Here is a 23257-nt window from a genome sequence, read left to right on the forward strand (position 1 = left end):
AGGGAGAAATGTGGCTACTATATGATGTAATTATTTCAAAAAGATAGTTTTCTTCTGAGTCAATTTGAGACGGACACACTCTCCAGGTAACTCTCCTGTATTTCTGGCCTGGCACTATTTTCCCCCTAGTATAGGTAGAAAAACTACGTATAAACTTTCAAACTGAAACATTAACTCTTTCTGGTCTATTGCTTTTGAGAAGAGATTATGAGACAAAACACAAAGACAAACATCATAAAATAACTTTTATACAGGATTAGATCTGTTTACATATAAAAAACAGAAAGGACCTCATTACAGTTAGATTTCACATAAATTACACAGATTGACTTTTTAAAACTACCATCCAACTTTGTTTAAAGTCCCTTTTAAAATTTTTGAAGGCACAGTGCATGAAATAAACAAAGACTGAAGCACTTGAGAGGGATGAGTGTTAGGCACCTCATATAAATAGCAATAGATTTTTTCTGGAGCTGGGGAATGTCACTGAAAGAAATGGAGAGGTGAAAAACTGATTTTTAATAACTAAACATAAAAAAATACCATGTCATACCTCCATAAAATTTGCAGCATGGCCAGCACAGAATGCAGTTTGTATATTTACGTTATGCCATTTATAAAAATAATCATACTTATTACATAATTTATGTCCAATGGACTCAAAATGGTAGCCTACTTTCAAATGTCATAATATATTCTGTCAAATCAAAAATCAAACTAGGACGATATTCTGAAAGTCAAGTGGAGTCTTAATTATTGCTAAAACACAGAAGAAATGGGCGTTGGGGGCTATTTCTTCATAACTTATAAATCTAAGTTCAGATGACATTAGTCAAGGACCCTAATCACCACCCCCTCCCCAAGAATCTGCTTTAACTGAAACAAATCAGAAACCCAGAGAGTTATCAAAAAGCTGCTAGATAGAAAAATCATTGAACATCAAACACAGTGGAACATTTTTATAATAACAATAAAATTGCTTCTGTTAAAAACAATTCCACCAGAGAACCATAACATAGGGCACTAGGTATAGCATTCACAGCCAAGAAGCTTTTAATATAGCAGGGACAAAACCTGGGACAAGTGTGTTTCTGACAAGAAGATAAACTATTGCTAAGAATAAATGAAAATGGAAAAATAGCTCACGGCTACTGAGTAACCTAGTGTTAGCTCAGAAACAAAATAATCTCAGGCATAAGCACTACCTTTTATTTATTTGTCAACTCATAATTAGTTTTAAGGTCAATATTCATTAATTTGGCAAATCCCAGTCAGATGAGTTACCAAAGGTAAACCAGTCAGTCACACTGGGCCAACTATACACTGGGTTTCCTTTCTGGAGGATGACAAAGTCGCAAAGCAAATTCCCTCCACTGAGAATTGCAAGCATTCCTCAACTGGATGGGATCCCAATCACTATCCAAATGTTCACCAAAACACATCAAAACCAAAGGTCTTTCCTCCTGAAATTAACTTAAGTTCATCTTAATGAACTGCATAATCAATACATTTACACAGGCAGACACTTTGAACAATACCTACTCAATCACTTTGTTTTTATTAAGGAGTTGGGAGGGGAAAAGGTTTACAAACTGATCATCAGGGGGCAAAGCCTTGTGAGTAAAGAAAGGCACAACTCAGACTCGGTCAAATATCATAATACTTACTTGCCTCCATGACTCCAAGGAAACAGGAAGTCTAGGAGAAACACTGAAAAACGCATTCCCTAACCCATATGGCTTCAATGCCTTATGCAATTAATGTGGTCTAATATCAGATTAGATCCACAAATAAAAGACAAAACAGGGCAGAGAACACAGTCTTAGTAGTCATGGTCCTGTACATTCATGTTAATAGGTCATAGAGGCTGAGAGGCCTTGCTTTCCAGAATAATGCATTATTTAGAAGTTCATTCAAGATTAAAGATTCATAGCAGAATTTGGCTTTCTTTTCAGGGAAAAATATGAAAATAAATACTTGAATATTAATTTCTAAAAAAAAATTTACACGTTTAAAAGGCATGGACTCCAGCCACTGTAATGTACAGTTAAAGACATGTTTAATTCAGGAGAGAAATGAATTTAAAAGGTATCCTTGAATGAAGACCTAATTAAGTAAAGGCCATCACAACGACTTTAATTTTTTCCTGAAATGTCTCAAGCAGAGCCGGCCACTCATAGGCCCTTTGTTGGCATTCTGAGTTTTAAAAATTCTTAAAAATCAAGCTGAAAAGAGCAATACCACCACATCATCCTCTTAAGGAAAATGTAAAGTTATTATGAGAAGAAATTAAATCATATACATTTCATTAAATATTAACATCCCACAAACACTGTTCTATGTATGTGGCAAGGGCTCACAATTTAGAGTTGTTAATAATAGTATTAATACCAGAATGGCTTAACCTGGAACAACCCAAATTTATCACAGATACTCATTAATAAGTGTCATGACTTCATTATTTCTGCTGAACCAAATCTTTTGTTTTTTATAAAGCCATTTTGGGTGCATTCCTCACAAAACTTTGTTGAATAACGTAGGGGGTGATAAACCACTCCACATGAAGGCTTTGAGATGACTGATACATTAATGGATACGGAACACAATTTAAAAAGATGAGAGCAAGTTTTTTGATCCCCTGATTTGGTACAAATTCAGCAGTAACATGGCCATTAAACATTCAAACCATTAGATCATTGGTAAGATTCACACTTAAAAAAAGCATCATTTCTACTGAATAGCATGATATTACAGACACAATAAAATGCAACTCTTTCAGGTCTTTGCAATAACCCAACTGCAGTGAAGATGATACTTTTTCACCACAGTGTTACATCACACAGCAGTTCATAGCTTTTGTTTTTTTAATGGAGAGAGCCATATTTAAATGCTTTCAACTGAACTTTTAACAAAATTAGTTAATAAAAAAAGACTGTCAAATGAAACATTAGGACAAAGAACCCAATCACTTGCAGAGATCTATATGAATTAGACTGGCCAAGCTATTTGAATAACAGTATTATAGGGCGTAGGTTTGGGCTGGAGCAAGTGTAGATATTTTGTATTCAAATGTAGGTTAAGAATGTGCCAAGTAGGTTTCTTCCACACTTCCAGACATTTTCAGTAGAATTCAGATCTTGTAGATTGCTGGGTAATCTGAAAACCGTAAATGTACAACATAGAAAAAGGTTCAAATTTAGGGAATCTCAACGAATTAGGCATTCCTAGAATAACTAGTATTTCACAGATAAAAGCAGCAGCACCTATGGGTTTTTACCAAGTTAAAAGATAGGCAACATGAGTTTTAGCTTTTGCTAGATCTCCCTCTTAGCTCCATTCAAACGGAAATTTAGATCTTTTACAACAAAGTCAGCAAATTCTCCCTTAAAATGGGTATCTTTAAAACTTTGCTAAACCTTACATGAGAGGTAGTGAAATCCTGCCAAGAGCACAGGCCACTAATTCTGATCTAGCCTTGGAACAGGTAGAAAGCAAATGCGGAAGTCCATTTATTCCTTTCCTAATGTTACATGTTTAAAAATCAACTCAGCCTTCACTAAACCTGAATAAGAGTAACTCCAGCTATTTAATAACTAGAGAAAAGTACTCCTCAGAAGGTTGAGAAAACCTTGAGTTTTAAAGCTTTATGTCAGATTCTGACTGCTGTCCCTGCCTTAATATTTCTGGATTCTTTTGGCCATTTAAAAAATAAAGGAAAAAAGCTAAAGCCACTAGGAAACACCTGATGTGCAAAATACAACATCCACTAGTTGGCTTTATGCAGTTATAACATAAGCTCCACACAGCTCATCTTAAATTAAAAAGAATAATAAAGTGGCTGTCCCATGTCTGCTGCATAAATAGAAAGCAGATTTTTTTTTTTTTTAAAGAAAAGGTAAGAGTACTTTAAGGAAGTTCAAAACTGCCAGCCAAATTCACAGAGAATACAACTTTAGCAAGTTAACTTCCCAAAGCTCTTTGAAGAAGCAAGATAGTCTCTCTTCTTAATGCAGTGTCTCCCAAAAGGAACTGTGATTTTGCTTGGTTCTTAGTCTGGGAGATATGCAAGGTGTGTGTTTCAATGTTTACTAGAATATAATGTTTCCTCTTCAGTGTCCGTTTCATCCTGAAACTCATGGCTTAAGAGGGACTTCTTGGAGCCCGTTGACATCAAGCGAATTTCATCTTCATACTCATCGTGATGCTGCCTGAGCCGATGGAAGCCGTCCTTGTGTCTGTTAGACTTGATTGAGCAGATGCACCAAATGATGCAAGCTGTTAGGACCAATGCCGACATGGTGGCACCTGTCAAACAAAGCACCACATGAATGGTGTTCTACTTTAAAGATATAAATAAACTAGAGGCCCAGTGCAGGAATTCATGCATGGGTGGGGTCTGGCCAGCCTGGCCCCAATCGGGGCGGATCAGGGCTGGGCCTGTCAGGGCCTAATTAGGGCCAGGCTGGCTGGCTGGCAGGCCCTGCTTCTAATCGGGGTTAGGAGGACAACTGAGGATGGGGCCAGCCATGGGGAGGGGCTGTGGGCAGTGGACAGCCTGACTCTGCCCCTGATCGGGGTGAGGGGGCCGATCTGGGGTGGGGCCAAGTGGGGGAAGGGGCTGCAGGCCAATCAGGGTGGTGGGAGACCATCGGGGGCGGGGCTAGCCAGGGGGAGGGGCTGCAGGACCCACTCCCTATGGGGTGGGGGGGTGTGATCAGGGGCCGGGCTGGCCAGCGGGGAGGGGCGAGGGGCGCATTTGGCTGGCAGGCTCCACCCTTGATCTGGGTGGGAGAGTCCGGTCAGGGGAGGGCCGGCCAGGGGGAGGGACTGCAGGAGGTTGGCCTGCTGGCTGCACCCCCTGATCAGGCTGCTTTGCTGGCCACAGTGGGCGTCATAGAGACCGGTTGTTTCGGCGTTATGGTCACTGGCTTTTTATATATATAGACAGCTACTTAGAACGATACTTTTAATAATATTCCATTCATATATTTTATTTTTATTTCATGTACTTAAAAACAACCTTTTAATATTACATGAAGTAGTTTATCTACAGTATGCAAAATGAGAAAAACACAGATAGCAAAAATACTAAAAACCCAAACTCCGAAGTCCACATCTCCATATTTCCATTATCTCAAGGTCATTTTAACAACTGTAGTGCATATTTTTCCAGATTTTTCTTCATGCATGTGTATGTATGTACATTTTCCTGTCACCACAATGAAATCAAACTGCCCACTATTCTGCAACTTATCAAAGGCTTCTTTTCCTTTCCAGTAAATTTTCATTTCATTAAAACCCCTCATTTATTTAAAAGATTTGTACATAAGAGTCTTAATGACAGGAGATAATAGTAAAATCATAATTTAAATTAAGTTCATAACAGCAAATGGGTGGTAGAGCCAGATTTAAATCATGGCTGAATCGTCATTCCTGTGTTTCTAACCACTAAGTGATCCAGGCTTTATCTGGTTCAAGCTGAGATGTCTCTACTTTAAGCACTCCATAACAGGCCCTATGATCTGATCATGTTTCCAATACACCACTCTCCTTCAACTAGGGATCTTTCCCCCATACACCCTGTAATAAAACTTGGTTAGCACTAGCTGGTTTGGCTCAGTGGATAGAGCATGGGCCTGTGGACTGAAGGGTCCCGGGTTCTATTCCAGTCAAGGTCACATGCCTGGGTTGTGGACTTGATCTCCTGTAGGGGGCATGCAGAAGGCAGCCAATCATGATTCTCTCTCATCATTGATGTTTCTATCTCTCTCTCCCTCTCCCTCTCCCTTCCTCTTTGAAATCAATAAAAATATATATTTAAAACAAACTTTATTATTTTGCATTAAATCCAAGTTGCACTTAGAAATGAACCAAGGCTCTTTGTGTCAAAAAGATATACCACATATCTTTTATCACATACTGTTTTCTTTCTAACCTTTCAGTAATTAAGCAATGGCACACATTAATCCTGGAGAAAACAAATATTTCCTCCTTCCAAGATCATGGAAAAACAGTAATAACATAAGTCATAGTTCAAAGGGCTTATGATCTTAATATAAAGCAAATCATTCATTGAGTCAACAACTCTTCATTAAGACCCTTGGAGAGACTGACTATCTGTAATAATAAAAGCATAATATGCCAATTAGACCAGACATCATTCCGGACGACCTTCCATATGAAGCCGGGGCTGTGAGGGAAGCCCAGGTCCCAGGTGCCAGAGGGAAGCCTGTGCCGGCAGCAGGGGGAAGGAAGGTCTACTCTTGCATGAATTTCATGCACTGGGCTTCTAGTAGACAAATAAGTGACTAACTATATATAATATAAAAGCCTAAGTGACCGAACTACAGGTCAACTGGTTGCTATGACATTCACTGACCACCAGAGGACAAACACTCAATGCACAGGTTTGGGCTCCCTCTTGTCTGGATCAGGCCTGTAGGGATCAGGGATTGGGCCTGCAGAGATCGGGCTCCCTCCTGTCTGGAGCAGGCCTGCGGGGATCAGGCCAAAACTGGCTATCCAACATCCCCCAAGGGGTCCCAGATTGCAAGAGGGTGCAGGCCAGGCCGAGGGTACCCACTGGTGCACGAATCTGTGTACCAGACCTCTAGTATAATATAATGTCAGATAGTGATAAGTGCTATAATAGAAGCCCGTGGGTTGGAGATAGTGGCAGGGGTACTATTTTAGCCAGGGTGATCAGGGAAGGCCTCTGTGGAAATGACATTTGAGTACAGACCTGAAAATGTGAGGAAGCAAGCCATGAAAAAACATGGGAGAACCGTGTTCCAGAAAATTCATGTTAGAAAAGGAGATATTAGAAAAAAAGTGATTAGCTTCAGGTGATTATAGAGGTGATCAATTCTCAAAATGTCAGGACTATTGTTAACTACAACTGCCAAAAATTTACATTTCTTTACCTGATACAGTTACCACAAGCTCCCTTGGCAAACCAAATATCCGGTTATCTGTGTCGAAGACTATGACCACAGAACTCGCTGCATCATGATGCACAAAGACCTGGAAAGATAAGGTACAAGAATTAGGAAAAAGTTTACTTCAGGTATATTGTATCCCTGCTGTATCCCTAGGGACATTATAGCAGACCAACGAAATGATTCATTGTCATCTAAAGTATGCAAATGCTATAAAAATTTCCCTTTGTTGCTAAAAGATAGAAAGATAGCAAGATCTCAGAATCACATGCTTCTAGAAAGAGTTTCAAAATAAAATAGAAGTACTATTAAGAATAAGAATTTAGGGAGATCGAAGATGGCGGCATAGGTAAACACCGGAGATTGCCGCCGTAAACAACCACTTCAAAAATACAACTAAAAGTCGGAACGGACATCAACCAGAACCACAGGAAGGCTGGCTGAGGAGAGACTCTTCAACTAGAAGCAAAAACAACAGCATTCCGACGCTCAGAGGAGGCGTAGTGTGGAAAATTTAAAGGTACGGTGGTGCGGTGGTGAGGTGGTGCGCGCGCAAAGCGGGCTGGCGGCTGAGGGCGCGGTTGTCGTTTTCAATCAGGAGTGAGTCTCAGACTCTGGGCTACAGATCCAGGCGAGTCTCTAGGGACCCAGACTCAAACGGGAAAAGCGGGACTGTCTGGCTACGGCCCCTCCGAGGTTTGCAGCGGTTGCTGGGACAGAGAGGCAGAACCCCTGGGGACGGACTGAGAGCGGCCATAGCGGCTCCCTCCCCCCCGCCCTGTTGATCCCGCCCGCCCAAGCCCTGCGCACAGGCACAGCCATTTGCCGATCGCCTCAGGCAAAGGCTGGATTAGCGCCTCCCCAGAAGACTGACGTTTTCCCGCACAGCTGATTCCTACAGCCAGTCGGCCTGGTGGTCAAATCCCTCTAGTGTTAACTACAACAATTAAGGCTTGGCTAGAACAAGACTGCGCACAGAGACCACAAGGGGGTGCACCAAGAAAGCATAAAAGATGCGGAGACAAAAAAACATGACAGAAATGGAGGATATGGAGCTAAGAATCGCAATTTTGAGGGCTTGCCATAAATTTGTGCAGAGCCTCACGAAAACTAATGAGACCCTCGATGCTACGATAAAGAAATTAGAAAGTAAGCATACACGGACTGAAATAAAGAATATTATACCCAATAGCAGACCAGAGGAGCTCAAGAATCAAACCAAAGATTCGACAAAAAACACCCAATTGGAAAAGCAAAATGAAAAAAGAATCCGAAAGTGTGAAGATAGTGTAAGGAGCCTCTGGGACAGCTTTAAGCGGTCTAATATCAGAATTATTGGAGTGCCAGAAGATGAGAGACAGCAAGATATTGAAAACCTATTTCAAGAAATAATGGCAGAAAACTTCCCCCACCTGGAGAAAGAAATGGACTTACAGGTTCAAGAAGCGCAGAGAACCCCAAACAAAAGGAATCCAAAGAGGACCACACCAAGACACATCATCATTAAAATGCCAAGAGCAAAAGACAAAGAGAAAATCTTAAAAGCAGCAAGAGAAAGAGGCTCAATTACCTACAAGGGAATACCCATACGACTGTCAGCTGATTTCTCAACAGAAACTTTGCAGGCCAGAAGGGAATGGCAAGAAATATTCAAAGTGCTGAATACCAAGAACCTACAACCAAGATTACTTTATCCAGCAAAGCTATCATTCAGAATTGAAGGTCAGATAAAGAGCTTCACAGATAAGGAAAAGCTAAAGGAGTTCACCACCGCCAAACCAGTATTATATGAAATGCTGAAAGGTATCCTTTAAGAAGAGGAAGAAGAAGAAAAAGGTAAAGATACAAATTATGAACAACAAATATGCATCTATCAACAAATGAATCTAAGAATCAAGTGAATAAATAACCTGATGTACAGAATGAACTGGTGATTATAATAGAATCAGGGACATAGAAAGGGAATGGACTAACTATTCTTGGGGGGAAAAGGGGTGTGGGAGATGCGGGAAGTGACTGGACAAAAATCATGCACCTATGGATGAACACAGTGGGTGGGGAGTGAGGGTGGAGGGTGGGGTGGGAGCTGGAAGGAGGGGAGTTATGGGGGGAAAAAAGAGGAACAAATGTAATAATCTGAACAATAAAGATTAAAAAAAAAAAAAAAAAAAGAATAAGAATTTACACGATACTACTCAATCTGAGTCTCTTACCTGCGAATGTTGTTGCTGATACCCTTCTGCGATGGCGTTGATGTTATGGACACCTGGGGCTAACAGGACATGGAAGTAGCCGCCCTCTTTTGTGTGTACCTTTATTCCTTCATTGAGTACAATGACTGCATTAGAGACTGGTTTTCCAGTCTTGTCTTTAACAAATCCATGAACTCCCTTGTGAACCTGAAAGATATTTAAAATATAAATTTATGTTTCCATCATGCCAGATGGTCTAGAGGCAATAGTTTGAGGCATGACAAAAACAACAAACAAAACAACAAAATCCCTCATAAGACTGGTTTATTTGTCCTTCCCCACTGACTCTAACCTTGTTTGCTACTCATTCACTGCTTCAGAGGCAAAGAGATAGATAAAGGAAAAGGGAACGTTAGTAGAGTCAAAGCTGAAAGCGTCAGAACACAGATCTTCTGATGACTTTAATGATTTACTACTTTCCGCCACAGTACACTGTGTGATATTCAAATGAACGAAACTGCAACATCTCACAGGGTTAAGTTACTTAAATCAGAGCAGATTCCAAATATGTGAACTCATGTACCTATTCTGGCAATATAAATTGAACCACATTCTCCTTTCTATATACATTTAAAATAAATAATATAAACTCTGGTAAAAGATTAAGAAAATGTTTTGATAAAGCTTTTCATTGAACATATTCCTGGGAGTTTGCTTCTAGTTAAAAGGGGAAGACTCACCTCCACCAACATGCTAAGAAGAGATTTTTTATTTTCTGCCCACAAGGAAGGGAGCTGTGCTGCGCTAGGAAAGTAGCAGCAGCTTGTGTACACTGTGATTTCCGGGCAGTGGCCATAGGTGACACTATAATCCTGGAATATAAAATTCAAAAAGTAAATGTAAGAAAAGTAATAAAAGTAAGAATGAAGCCTTGTAATGCAACAAATAGAATAAATGGAATAAAAAGAAAACCCGGGTGATGTAAACAAAGAATCTGTAAAGTATTTTATAGCAAATATAAATAAATCACTCAGTATCATAATCAGTCACAAACATGGCTGCTGCTAAGAGGGCCACTGAGACCAGGGACTATGTCTAATTCATTTTTGTGTCTTCCCAGTGCTTCCCAGTTTCTGGCAAGAGGTGTATCATGGTTTTTGGAATAAATGAATGAATAAGTACATGCAATAGGCTAGCTTCCCTCTAAACCCTAGAACTTCACTGCTGTTCTTGGACTCTAGAGGTAGAAGCACTAACACTTGTCCTCTGATACTTTCAACCTGCAGCCTCAAGCCACTGCTTAAAATAAAGCAATTAATCTGCTTGTGTGGACACGTTCCAAAACCTAACTTACCACCTTTCCCCCAAACCTATTCCTTTTTGTAATTCATTTAATGGTATTAACTCATTTTCTCACATAGACATGAAATCTCGTTTTTGACTTCAATGTCTTGCTATCATCCATAATTTCCTAAATCCTGTCACTTCTACCCCAACAATATCTCTGAAACTTAGTCCTGTGACTCCAGCCCCACTGTCACTGCCCCAATCTAGGCTTTTATTCTTACTTGTCTAAAGCTATTCTAAACCAGTCTCCCTGTACCACAATCTCACTTCTTCCAAACTACCCCAACCCACTGCTAAGAGATTAATTCTCCCATTAGAACAGTTTAGATCATGCCATTATATATCTGCTTAAAACATTCAGTGGCTTCCCATTCCTTAGGAAAACAAAGCATTCAAATCCCCAAACTCTCTTTCCATTCTTGTCTTCCACTGCTCTCCATGGTACTCCACATTCTAACTAAACTAGACTGCTATTGACCTTTGCCCATCCTGCTTCCTCGTTCTGAAATGTCTTGCTGATTCACCATCTCTGCACCCAATGCCATGTCCTCTATGAAGAGAAGGCTACATCTCTGACTAGGTGTAACCCTTTCTGTCTTTAATTTCTCATGGCACATTGAGTGTTGCTCTCTTCTAGATCAAACTGATTAATTCTGTAACATAGTTATGAATTCTGCAACATATTTATGAAGTAAATTTTCTGGTTGCATATGTGAAAATAATGACTGAGCTAACAACTCCTGACTAATTTGAAGTGGATAAATTAAATTAGATGAATTAAATTAAATGAAGATGGAAGCAATTAAAATGCTGTCAGAAAGAAATTAAAGAACACCTAAGTAAATGAAAAGACATACTGTGCTCATGGATAAGAAGACAATACTGTTGATATGTCACCCAAAGTGATCTATAAATTCAACACAACCCCTAACAAAATTCCAACAGCCTTTCTATGCAGAAAAAGAAAAGACAATATTCAAATTCAAATAAAATTATAAAGAGCCTTCAATAGCCAAAAAAATCTTGGAAAATAATAAAGTTGGAGTACTCACATTTCCCAATTTCAAAACTTACTACAAAGCTACAGTAATCAAAACAGTGATACTTGCATAAGAAGAGACATATAGACCAATGAAATAGAAGTGAGAGTCCAGAAATAAGCCCATACATCTATGGTCAATTGATTTTTGACAAGGGTGCCAAGACCATTTAATGGGGAAAGAATAGTCTTTTCAACAAATGTGCTCAGACAACTAGATTTCCACATACAAATAAATGAAATTGAACTCCTACTTCATATCATACACAAAAACCAATTCCCCATGGTGTGCCTCAGCAGTTAGAGCGTTGGCCCTCGAACCGAAGGGCCATGGGTCTGATTTCCGGTCCAGGACATGTACCTGGGTTGCAGGTTCGATCCCGGCCCCAGTTGGGACACGTGCAGGAAGTGACCAATCGATGTGTCTCTCTCACATCAATGTTTCTCTCTCTCCTCTGTCTCTCTCCCTCTCCCTCCCTCCTTTCCACTCTCTCTGAAAAGCAATGGAACAAATACCCTTGGGTGAGGATTAACAACAAAACACACACATACTAAAAAACGCCACCAACTCAACTCAAATATAAAAGCTAAATCCATAAAACTCATTAGAAGAAAGCACAGGGGTAAATTTTCATGACCTTAGATTTTGCAATGAATTCTTAGATATAACAACAAAAGTATGAGCAACAACAAAAAATAGTTAAATATGACAATCAAATTTAAAAACTTTTGTGCATCAAAGGGCATTATCAAGAAAGTGAAACAACATCCTACAAATGGGACAAACTAATGACAAATCAAACATCTGATAAGGGTTTAATATACTAAGTATATAAAGAATTCTTAAAATTCAACAACAAAAAGACAACCCAATTTTAAAGTGGGCAATAGACTTGAATAGACTCTCCAAAGAAGATATGCATATGGCTAATAAGCACATGAAAAGATGCTCAACATCGTAAGTCATCTCAGAAAAGCAAATCAAAATTATAATGAGGTACTACTTCACACTTACTAGAATAGCTGTAATTTTAAAAATGGAAAACAAAAAGTATTGGCAAGGATGTGAATAAACTGGAACCCTTCTACATTGCAGATAGGAATGTAAAACTGACTGATTTGAAACACAGTTTGGTAGTTCTTCAAAAAGTTAAACTTAGAATCCGAACACTAATTCCACTTCCAGGTATATACCCAAAAGAATTAAAAACATGGGTTCAAACAGATACTTGCACACAAATGTCCATTACACATTATTCTCAAGAGCCAAAAGGTGGAACAACTCAAGTATCCATCAACAGATGAACTGATAAACAAATTGTGGTATGTACATACAATAGAACATTATTCAGCTATAAAAAGAATGGAGTACTAACACATACTATAAAATAAACATTATGTTAAGTGAAAAAAGCTAGACATGAAAGGACAAATATTATGTGATTCCACTTACATAAAATATCTAGACTAGGGACACACATAGAGATAGAAAAGTAGATTAGAAGTTAACAGGGGCTGGGTGGAACAAGGAGCTGTTGTTTAGTGGGTGTGGAGTTTCTGTTTGGGGTAATGGAAAAGTTGTGGAAATAAATCGTTTGGACTGATGGTTGCACAACATTGTAAATGTAATTAATGTCACTAAATTGTACAATTAAAAATTATAAAAATGGCAAAAAACACACACACAAATGCTGTCATAGATTAAAGGTTATCATGTCAAGAAACCCATGAAGCAGATGTCATTCATTTTGCTTATACCAGAACAGTCCATGGATAATATTTATAATTCCATTCTTACTGTATTCTAGAAAGCATACCTTCATGCTGCCCAGGTGGCTGTGCCATTCTGCTCCACGCATTATTCCTCCTGGAATATTCTCATCTACAAAAGCATTAAGAGATGTAGGATCAACAAAACCATAAGGCAAGATTCCTTCCCTTGCCCAAAGCAGCAACGACAATAACAAGGGGTAGCGAAAATACCTACCTGACTTATTTGGGCAACTTGGCTGACCCAAGTGCATTGATGGATGATTATTTGCATAAAGCGATGCCAAATGCTTCAGAGTCTCTTTGTTTTCTACTATAAAGGAAAAATTCAGAAGTCAGTGGAGAAATCCAAAAGGGTTTTCTCCAAGTTCAACTTCATGGATACAGGTCGTCTTTCTCTCTTCCTTGCACTCCACTGAAGTTTATTGAGGAGTTTTTAGAATTAATCATGTGGTTCTATTTAACCCAGAATAATCTGACTAAAAAGGTACACATCTTCCTTACATCGAAAGGTATTAATGGTTAGTTCAGCAAACAGGCTATACTACCAAAATAATGGCATGTTTGGTATGTTTTACTACATTTTCGGGCAACTGTGACCTAATAATACTATTTCCTTGTAAGCTGCATTGAAAATGACACAAACTATCTCCATATACAAGGGTCCCAAAGAAGCCATTGTTTAACATACCATAAGATACGACAAGTCAATCAAGGTTTAAAGCAGGGAAGGACAATTCTGTATTATTAATATTTGGTTACATATGAATTTCTTGAGGCAGGCATTGTGTCTTACTCACTTTTATATTCCCAATGTTACAGACATAATAACTGCTCAATACATGCTTGTGGACTAAATTGAACAGATGTGACAAGATGGCTACACTCAACAAAGCTAGGCCATCATTAGATCTGACCTCTTTCTTACAAGGAACTGTTTGAACTGTTGATATATATACAATCATATCAGGCTGGTTATTTGCTCAGGGAGTGTGCTCAAATGCTCACCATTTAAAACAAAAGTTAGAAGGGACATTACTTAGAATTTCCTATCGAAGTTCAAACACTATATATATAAAGTGACGTTCTACATACCTGTTTGTACTGGCTTATCATATGGGTATGTGACCAGCACTGAACCGCCATCTAAGGCTACAGAAAGACTAAAGTCCTGTTTTTGAATCAAATTTTCAATGATGGCTTTAGTCTCAGGCTGGGAAGCATTATCTAGAAAAGTAAAAGGTAAAATATCAAATAAGTTTTAAAAGTTTAGTATGAGTAGTTAAGAAAGTATTCCCTACTTGAACACAATCAGAAGGCTAACATAAAATCTGTAGTAAATACTTTTTTACTCCATAAGCCACTATTTCAAGCAAGAAGAATACATTATAAAAGGTAGGTTATTTTGAGTTTATATACTGCAAGGTAATTGTGTAAAGATTAATGACTCTAAGCAAGTTTAAGAAAATTCTTACTGAAAACAAAAAGGTAAGAACATATATCCTTCTTTAAAAAATAACGTAGGAAGGCCCTGGCCGAGTGACTCAGTTGGGTTGGAGCGCTGTCCTGTGCACCAAAAGCTGGTAGGTTTGACTCCTGGTTGGGGCGCATACAGGAGGCAATCAACCGATGTTTCTCTCTCACATCAACGTGCGCTTTCTCTCTTTCTCTTTCTTCTTTCCTCTCTCTCTAAAATCAATAAAAGCATATCCTTGGATGAGGATTAAAAGTAAATATATAAATGAATGAATAAATAAATAATCTAGGGAATATATAACCTATCTTTGAAGGAAAATAAGATTTTCAGAAAGCAGGGTGTTTTTGCAGCATTGTTTACACAGTCAAACAATTAAAACGAAACTAAATGTTTAACATTTGGTTGAATGAAATAGAGTATTGCCACACATCAATACCATATTAAGATGCCTTAGTAAGAATGTTAGAGATCTGTAAGTACTGAAATGGAAAGATGTCAGTGATGTATTCAATACAAACTATTGCAGAACCATAAGTATAATAGATGACCCTACCTCAATAAGAAAGAAACAGGCCCCTCCAAACCAACATACACATATCACACACGTGTATGTGTGTGTATCTGTGCACACACATATGTGGGAGGGCAGAGAGAGATAATTAACATCTCTGTATGACTAGTGATGGAACCCCCCAATATTACTGATTGCATTTCTAAGAAAAAACTTGAATTACTTTTGCAAATTATAAAGGAGAAAAATTTGAAAATATTTTCAGATGTATTTATACCTTATATCTACCACCTAGAAAAAAGTACCCTGATGCTCATATGCAAAATAGGATCAACTGATCTCCTAGCAAAGAGAAAAAGAATTATCTGCAAAGTACTTTAATAGCCTAAAAATTAGTCTTACTTGTAAAGTCTGTATCCAGGTCTTTGTCACGAGCATTTGTTTGTCCTATCTTTGAAGTACAGTCTTTCTCTTGTGCTCTCTCTCGCCCATCTGGATTTAGAGAAGGGACAATCACAATTCTAGTCCTGTCAATCAACTAAAACAGAAACAGAAGTCAATGAATTTATTAGCTATATGTGGAATCAAAAGGTACCTACTGACATGCCTCAAGTGGAAAATCTTTATTGTTTGATTTAAACACAGATTTAAATGGCAGAACTAAAAAATAAAAATAATCTCTTGCTTCAAGTACATTAAAAACAACAACAAAAAACCTATCATAGGACTAATGTTCACAGAGACATCCTGATGATTTACAACAAGGATCAGCGATCACTGTCTGCAGGCTAAATCCAGCCTGTTATTTGCTATTATAAATAAAGTTTTATTGGTACATAGTCATGCCCAGGCTATAACACTTTTTGTGCTGCAATTGTCAAGCTGAGTAATTGTAACAGAACATTTGTCCCACAAAGCCTGAAATATATACCATGTGGCCCTTTGTAGAAAAAGTTTGATAACTGCTGGCTTAAATCAATAATACTGGTAAGGCTGTATTTTCCAGATTAAAAACTGATATGTATAATCTGACAAATGGTGATGTATGTCTGGAAACAATGAGACAAAAGAGTTGAAATCAGTATGTCAAAAACAAAAGGTAGTAGGTTATTTGTCTTACCCACAATAATTTCTTCTCCAGGTAATTTACAGGCATCGATAGCTACATATGTGGCACGAACTAATTTCTGATATACTTCATCCCATATATTTCTAGTAGTAAATTCCTGATTTATTTATTCTGTTAAAATAGTCTATAGGTTGAAAATATTTGAGACCCTTTAATTAATTGGTTCTTAAATCTCTCCTCTGGGGAGATATTTTTCTAAAGTACACATGTTTTAGCTTCACCACAGGTCTCTGGCTATGTGTATACTTTCTTGAACTTGCCAGATAATTCTGACCTGTAGCTCAAGACAAATGACAATCTAAAGGGATCTAGAGTTCAAGCCCAATAAGACCAGTGAGGAAAATTCTCATAAACCAGGTGTTTTGAAATTCCTGGTAGGTATTTTACCTAGGGCTATATACATATAGTCTCTTATAATCATAAGATCAGTATGTAGCAACTCTGCCCAAATATTAGATTGTTAGTAGCTTTTCAAGGAATATTGATGCCTCTGGGGGGTAGGGCCCAGTCACTGCTTATTTTTAAAAACGTTTCTAATGTGTAGCCAGGGTTGAGAATCACTCTCTTACGTATTCTTCCATTTTAAAAAGAACAAAAAATGTTTTGAGATACTCCTTGCAACTCATATGAAAAAGTCAATGGAATTTACTTTGCCTAAGATTGTAAAATACTTTTTGATCAAGTCTGATATAAATCAATCTCACCTAATCCCAGTTTCTTTCTGATCCTAATCATGACATCAATTCTTTCCAAAATCTTTTAGGGGAGGCAGTTTGGTATAACAAAACAACACAATCCATTTTACCACTTACTAGCTGTCTGTTTTCATATGTGTAAAAAGGAGGTAACATCATTAGAGGGTTGGTGATTAAATTATGGTGGATGTAAAGTATTTGGTAAAGAATCTGGCAGACAGCAGGTATTAAACAAATATTAGTTCCTTTCTCCTTTCCTAAGTTCTATATAGAGAGTGCCAATTAGTGAGTGTTCTAGTAGGATGCACACCCTTTCCTTCAATTCTCTCAGACAACACAGAACGAGGTTGCTTAATCATATGTGACCAAGCCTATGAGTCAAAGTTCTTTTTTGTAGTCATGGATGGTTAAAGTGGATAATGCCATATTGCTTTTTCTGAACTCTCTAGTCCCTCAAGATGTCCAATAATTTTGCATTTATTACATAAAAAGAAAAAAGAAAACTATTCTTTCACCTCACTTTTCACTGTGGTTGCCTAGTTATAAGTAACTAGGAATGAAAGTTAGAATATACAAAACTGTAAGTAAAGATTGGAACAATAACTTGACTATTAAATAAAGGAGTAGAGGACTGAATGAAAATCTATGGCTCTTAATTGTAGCCAAAGAAATATAATAGAAAGGCATATTAACAATGAGTATATACAAAGATGGTCCATTTTTAAAGAGTAAAGTTTATAATGCACACTACAAATGCCTCTGTGTAAAATCCAACAAGAAATTAAAATTTCAAAATGATGCCTCGATATCAAAGTTTACCACTGAGCTTTTTCTTTTTAAAACATGTCAAAACAGGCTATTCTCTTACTTGGGTAATAGCAGGGTTCCTTTTGTAGTTTAGGCAGAGAAATTCTGCCAGAGCCAAAAGCAGTTCAGTTCCAACTGGAGCATTTCCATGGATACCAGCAACAAAACGAATCTTTGGTTCTTCAGGCTCAGATACATTGGGCTTATTGGATATTTCAAGGGACCAAATTTGACGATATTCAGCACTCTGTCCCAAACTTTCAAAAACCAAGAAACAAAAATTCATCAAGTAAGCAAACATTATATAATATTAATGTTGACATAAAAAATTTTAAAACAAAAAATGAAAACTAAACAAGTTTTTTAAAAATAAGTCATTGTGCCAGAAGACTTTAAGAAAATTAGTTTTATTTCACTTAGCATAATTCTCCCCAGGGCCCTCCAGCTGTCTCAGAGGCTAAGCCAGTCAGAGAAAGACAAATATCACATGATCTCACTCATATGTGGAATCTAATGAATAAAATAAACTGATGAACAAAATAAATCCAGAGACATAGAAGCATGGAACAGACTGTTGAGTTTCAGAGGGAAGGCGGGGGTGGGTGGGTGGGAAGAGATCAACTAAAGAACTTGTATGCATTTATTCATAACCCATGGCCACAGACAATAGGGTGGTGAAGGCCTGGGGTGGGCTAGATGGGTCAATGAGGGAAAAAAGGGAACATATGTAATACTTTCAACAATAAAGATTTTTTTAAATTTAGTTTTTTTGACCAAAGATTACGACTTAGATTGGCATTCCTCCAAATCCAGTCATTCTCGTATCATTTTCATAAAACCTGTTCTATCCTCTACAACAGTGATGGCGAACCTTTGAGCTCGGCGTGTCAGCATTTTGAAAAACCCTAACTTAACTCTGGTGCCGTGTCACATGTAGAATTTTTTTGATATTTGCAACCATAGTAAAACAAAGACATATTTTTGATATTTATTTTTTTATATTTAAATGCCATTTAACAAAGAAAAATCAACCAAAAAAATGAGTTCGCGTGTCACCTCTGACACGCGTGTCATAGGTTCGCCATCACTGCTCTACAACCTACAGTAATATTTATTTAGCATATGTCTTTCCAACTGACTCACTTAGAAAAATATAAATATAGACAAATGTAGAGAATCTTTTAAAATCTAAATTAATTTAGATACTTTATACTTTACTATAAATGTAATACCAGTATCACAGTAAAAATGATTTAAAATGCCCTGCTTGCCCAAGAGCTCTGATATTAAGGCCTGCTTTCTTTGGTACAATGGGAGATTTAGTCAGATAGAAAAATATATTCACATTAAATTGAGAAGGATTAATAAATAGGAAAATTATTACTTTCTAACAATGCTATTCAATGGTACTTAGTACCGATGGTGGACCACCTAAAACTCTCTCGTGGCCCACCATTGGCAGGTGTTGCATATTTTGGGGGACATAATTAACTAAAAAGTTATCTTGAATTGGAAAGTTAAAAAAAACTTAAATGACTAAGTAAATGGAGAGAAAAATAAGTTCCCATTTTTTTATTTTAAAACAAGAAAGCCTATAATCTCTATATGGCTCTAAGATGACAATATTAAAACCTAAACTGGCCCTAGCCGGTTTGGCTCAGTGGATAAAGCGTCGGCCTGCTGACTCAAGGGTCCCAGGTTTGATTCCGGTCAAGGGCATGTACCTTGGTTGCGGGCACATACCCAGTAGGGAGTGTGCAGAAGGCAGCTGATTGATGTTTCTCTCTCATCAATGTTTCTAACTATCCCTCTCCCTTCCTCTCTGTAAAAAAATCAATAAAATATATTAAAACAAACAAAAAAACTTAAACTGGGCAGTAATGTTCAAGAATCAGTTGAGGAAGAGAGATACTGGATATTGCCAAAGTAAATATCACTCTTTGCATCTATGAACCTATCAACTAGTATTTGAGCAAGTAAATTTGCTGGCAAAATTAAAAGGACCAATGAAGAAAGACAAAGTAAAGAAGTGAAAAGCTAGATAATATTCATTAGGCATGTAGCAGAGAACTATAAGCTCAGGGCAACAAGTAAAGGCCCTCAACAGGCAAATAATGAAAAATCAAATCAAGGAAATAATTTGGGAGTAACTGTAACAAGAGCTACAGAGGATTTACAATGAAACAGTGAAAGTGAGATAGAGAAACTCCAGAAAGTGAAGGTAAACGCTGTCTCAGCCATCAGTTTTACATAAGCCAGTACTGAATATTTTCTCGAGACCATCAGTCAATCACGTATGTCCTTAAGTGGGAATAGCAACTGTTCAACTGTGAATAGATTGACTAGCGTAGCGATTTTCAATCTTTTCCATCCCATGGCACATGCAAAAATATATTTTATTTTTTGCCAATCTGACAAAAAAAAAAAAGGTATGATTTTGATTCATTCACACTGGATGGCTATCGTTGTGTTGGCTGTTACTTTTTTCTTTGACAATCTGAGGGAAAAGAGGTCAGTGCCCCTGAGTAAACAGTCAGGTACTGCATGCTTTAAAAATTCTTGCAGTATACTGGTTGAAAATCACTGGACTAGAGTACAGAAAATGACAGCAACCAGGCTTCCTTTTCTAATTTGAAAAAAGAATGATCCCTGACAGGTGAGCTCACACTTCCAAATTTGCCCCTTTCCCCAGCAAAATAAAACACACTAAGTAATAAGTAGTCAGAACATGAATCTGCAGCTAAGGAGTGAAAAGGGGTTTGAAATGAGTCAAAGCAATCATTAGAAAGAGGGATTTCACATTTCCTGGAGGCACAAGACATACATTGCTAATCTAAGCAGCAGTTCTCCAATGTTCCTCATAAAAGTTTCCAAGATTCATTGTTAGAAAGCTCTCCAAGCAAATATGTTTCAAAATAAGTGAACTCTAACTCTCTGTACATTCAGCTCCCAAATAAATTATAGGAACCATTCAACATAGTCTATGCTGAATGTAACTTCTTAAAAAAAAAAAAAGGAAAAGAAAGAAAAAGCAATAAGAAGGTGACACTTACTTGCTAAGATTTGTAATATGTGGATAGTTCATCACAAGTCCTCTTAGAAACTCTGATAAATCTTTGTATGAGTGGTATCGATAAAGAGCCAGATTTGAGGAGGAGCGTAAAATGAGGCCTTCCAAACCATTCTCAGCTGAAAGGTCTTTAATTAAAGTTTCAAACGCTTTGGTAGTTGGATCACTGGCATCATCAGTGTTGGTTCTACCTCCCTTTCCTTTCTTTGATTCAATGTTTGAATCTGGTGAAGATCGAACAAGTGTGAAGTTGACCTGAACAGCACCTTCACTCTTCACGGTCACGTTCTTGGTAACTGGATTATACCTGTGGGAAAGGAGACAGAGCTGAGCCCCGCTTCTGCAGCTGGAGCACACCAGCCCGGGCGGAACCGTGTGTGCACATGGCATGGGAACCTTGAGATAAACGTGGTGCATCTTCCTAAAAGAGTCAAATTTTTAACTTTGTGATACATTTAATATTTATTTTAAACATTAAACAAAGAACAGAGATGGGTAGACTGTAAAATATAAGTGATCTTTTAAGTTAAATATATGACTTCAAAAGCAAGTTTGTACTTGCAGTGGATACCCCCATGTCTCCTGGGGTCTGAGCTCACTTGTCTGTTATCAGGACATATGGTTGGGAAAGTTTGAGAAGTACAAAGTTAGGACATTATCTACCAAACACATCATTCTTGCCCCATTTTTCAGATACCTGCTGCTTTAGTTTTTCCAATACTATACCAAAAAGGAAGAAAAACAGAAAAGACCTCATTACTCATTAGTGGAAAGTTTAATCCATCAATTTGTGGGCCACTGGATATTTGAAAATCATTTTTTTTAAAAAAGGTAAAGGCTCTGGCCAGTTTTTCGCAGGGTTAGAGCATTGGCCAAGGACTAAAGGGTCGCAGGTTTGATTCCTGGTCAAAGGCACAAGGGCACGTACCTTGGTTGCAGGTTCCCCAACTCTGGTCGGGGCGCGTGTAGGAGGCAACCAATCAATGTGTCTCTCACATAGATGTTTCTCTCTCTCTTTCCTACTAGCTATCTCACTGAAGTAAGGATAGTAAGGGGAGGGGAAAATATCCCTGGTAACATGTACATTTATAAAAACATAAAAAAATGACTAAAAGGTAAAAATTTTAAATTTCAGATTAAATAGGTATTTCCAGTTCTAAGCTATTTGTAAAGGAGGGGGAAATAAAAAAAATTATTTTTTTAAAGAAAATACAAGTTGTAAGTTCATTTTTTATTTTTAAGTAAATGTATCTTTATGGAAAGAAAACCTGTAAAAAGATACAAATGGCCTTTTTAAGAGAATTTACAATAAGAGAGAAAATGTTACCGAAGTAATAAGGCATTAAATGTACAATAAAAAATGTTTGTCTATGAAAGAGTATTTATTGGAAATGATAGAAGTATGCAGCAGAACAGGAATATTTTTTCCCAACTAATAGGTACTTCCCAGAATAGTTACTGATAGTGAAGGAAATCACTTACTATGGCTTTACACTTGGAAGGGGGAAGGTGATCTGAGAGGGGGAGGTGATCTGATGTACTGTTCAAGGTGCATACTTTCACAAAATTCCTACATCTGATAGTTTGTATACTCACTCTGCAACCAGAGGAGAGTCAAATGTGTAACCAGCTCTAAACTTGCCAGCGTTAAACCCAAGGTTGCTTAACTCTTTAGGGATTTCTGGCAATAACCTTCCAGAACGGAATTATGCTTGTCTTATTCCCAAGCGCTCAATTTCAAAGTATTCAGTCACTCACCCTTGAGCAGATGCTGTGATTTTATAAGTCCCTGGAACCAAGAGACGCCAGTAATCTCCAGTTTTGTAAGTAGTCACTGGGTGATTGATTTCAGCAACACTAATGGTGGCATTTAATATACCTCGGCCATCCGTGGCATCTAGGACAAATCCTTTGACACCCTGATGAACCTGGATAAAGTACAAAGACACCAAGATCATTAACTATTATTATTATTTTGGGCGCTCATATCCAAAATAACAGACAGTTAATAATGTAAACATGGGGAACAAAAAGGAATTTGGGAGTTCAGAATAAAGCTAAATATAAATGCTTATTAAACAAAATATGTTAGTTTCTGAAAGGCTAATTTTTCATAGGCTAGGGTTTGTCTTTATCACAAGGATTATAAAATATACAGTTTAAACTTTTGCACATTTGACAATTTTAGAATATAAGACATTCTGCAAGAAAACTGACCTGGCTTCTTTAAAAGAAAAATGTTATTTAAAAAAAATAGGACTAGTCTAAAGAGAGTAAAAGAT

The 23257-nt window shown here is 37.6% G+C and overlaps 1 protein-coding gene across 2 annotated transcripts in view; it reads right to left on the bottom strand.

The window, feature by feature from the left end:
* Nucleotides 1–228: 228 nt before the first annotated feature.
* The window catches only part of CPD (carboxypeptidase D), a 60672-nt gene continuing 37643 nt past the window's right edge, over nt 229–23257 (bottom strand). The window contains exons 11-21 of one of the 2 annotated variants that reach the window (XM_070394789.1): nt 22734–22903; nt 20959–21282; nt 17967–18162; nt 15677–15812; nt 14382–14513; nt 13504–13596; nt 13334–13398; nt 9871–10002; nt 9152–9337; nt 6924–7023; nt 229–4305 (exon numbers count right to left, since the gene is read on the bottom strand). In XM_070394789.1, the coding sequence (XP_070250890.1) occupies nt 4079–4305; nt 6924–7023; nt 9152–9337; nt 9871–10002; nt 13334–13398; nt 13504–13596; nt 14382–14513; nt 15677–15812; nt 17967–18162; nt 20959–21282; nt 22734–22903 (1761 nt within the window). In that variant the 3' untranslated portion in view covers nt 229–4078. Of the gene's footprint in view, nt 4306–6923; nt 7024–9151; nt 9338–9870; nt 10003–13333; nt 13399–13503; nt 13600–14381; nt 14514–15676; nt 15813–17966; nt 18163–20958; nt 21283–22733; nt 22904–23257 lie in introns of both variants that reach the window. The other variant, XM_070394788.1, reaches the window with a different exon arrangement.

This window comes from Myotis yumanensis, unplaced genomic scaffold (genome assembly GCF_028538775.1).
Source record: "Myotis yumanensis isolate MYYU_CA2020_CCGP unplaced genomic scaffold, mMyoYum1.0.hap1 SCAF_16, whole genome shotgun sequence".
In the NCBI taxonomy this organism is placed as follows: domain Eukaryota; kingdom Metazoa; phylum Chordata; class Mammalia; order Chiroptera; family Vespertilionidae; genus Myotis; species Myotis yumanensis.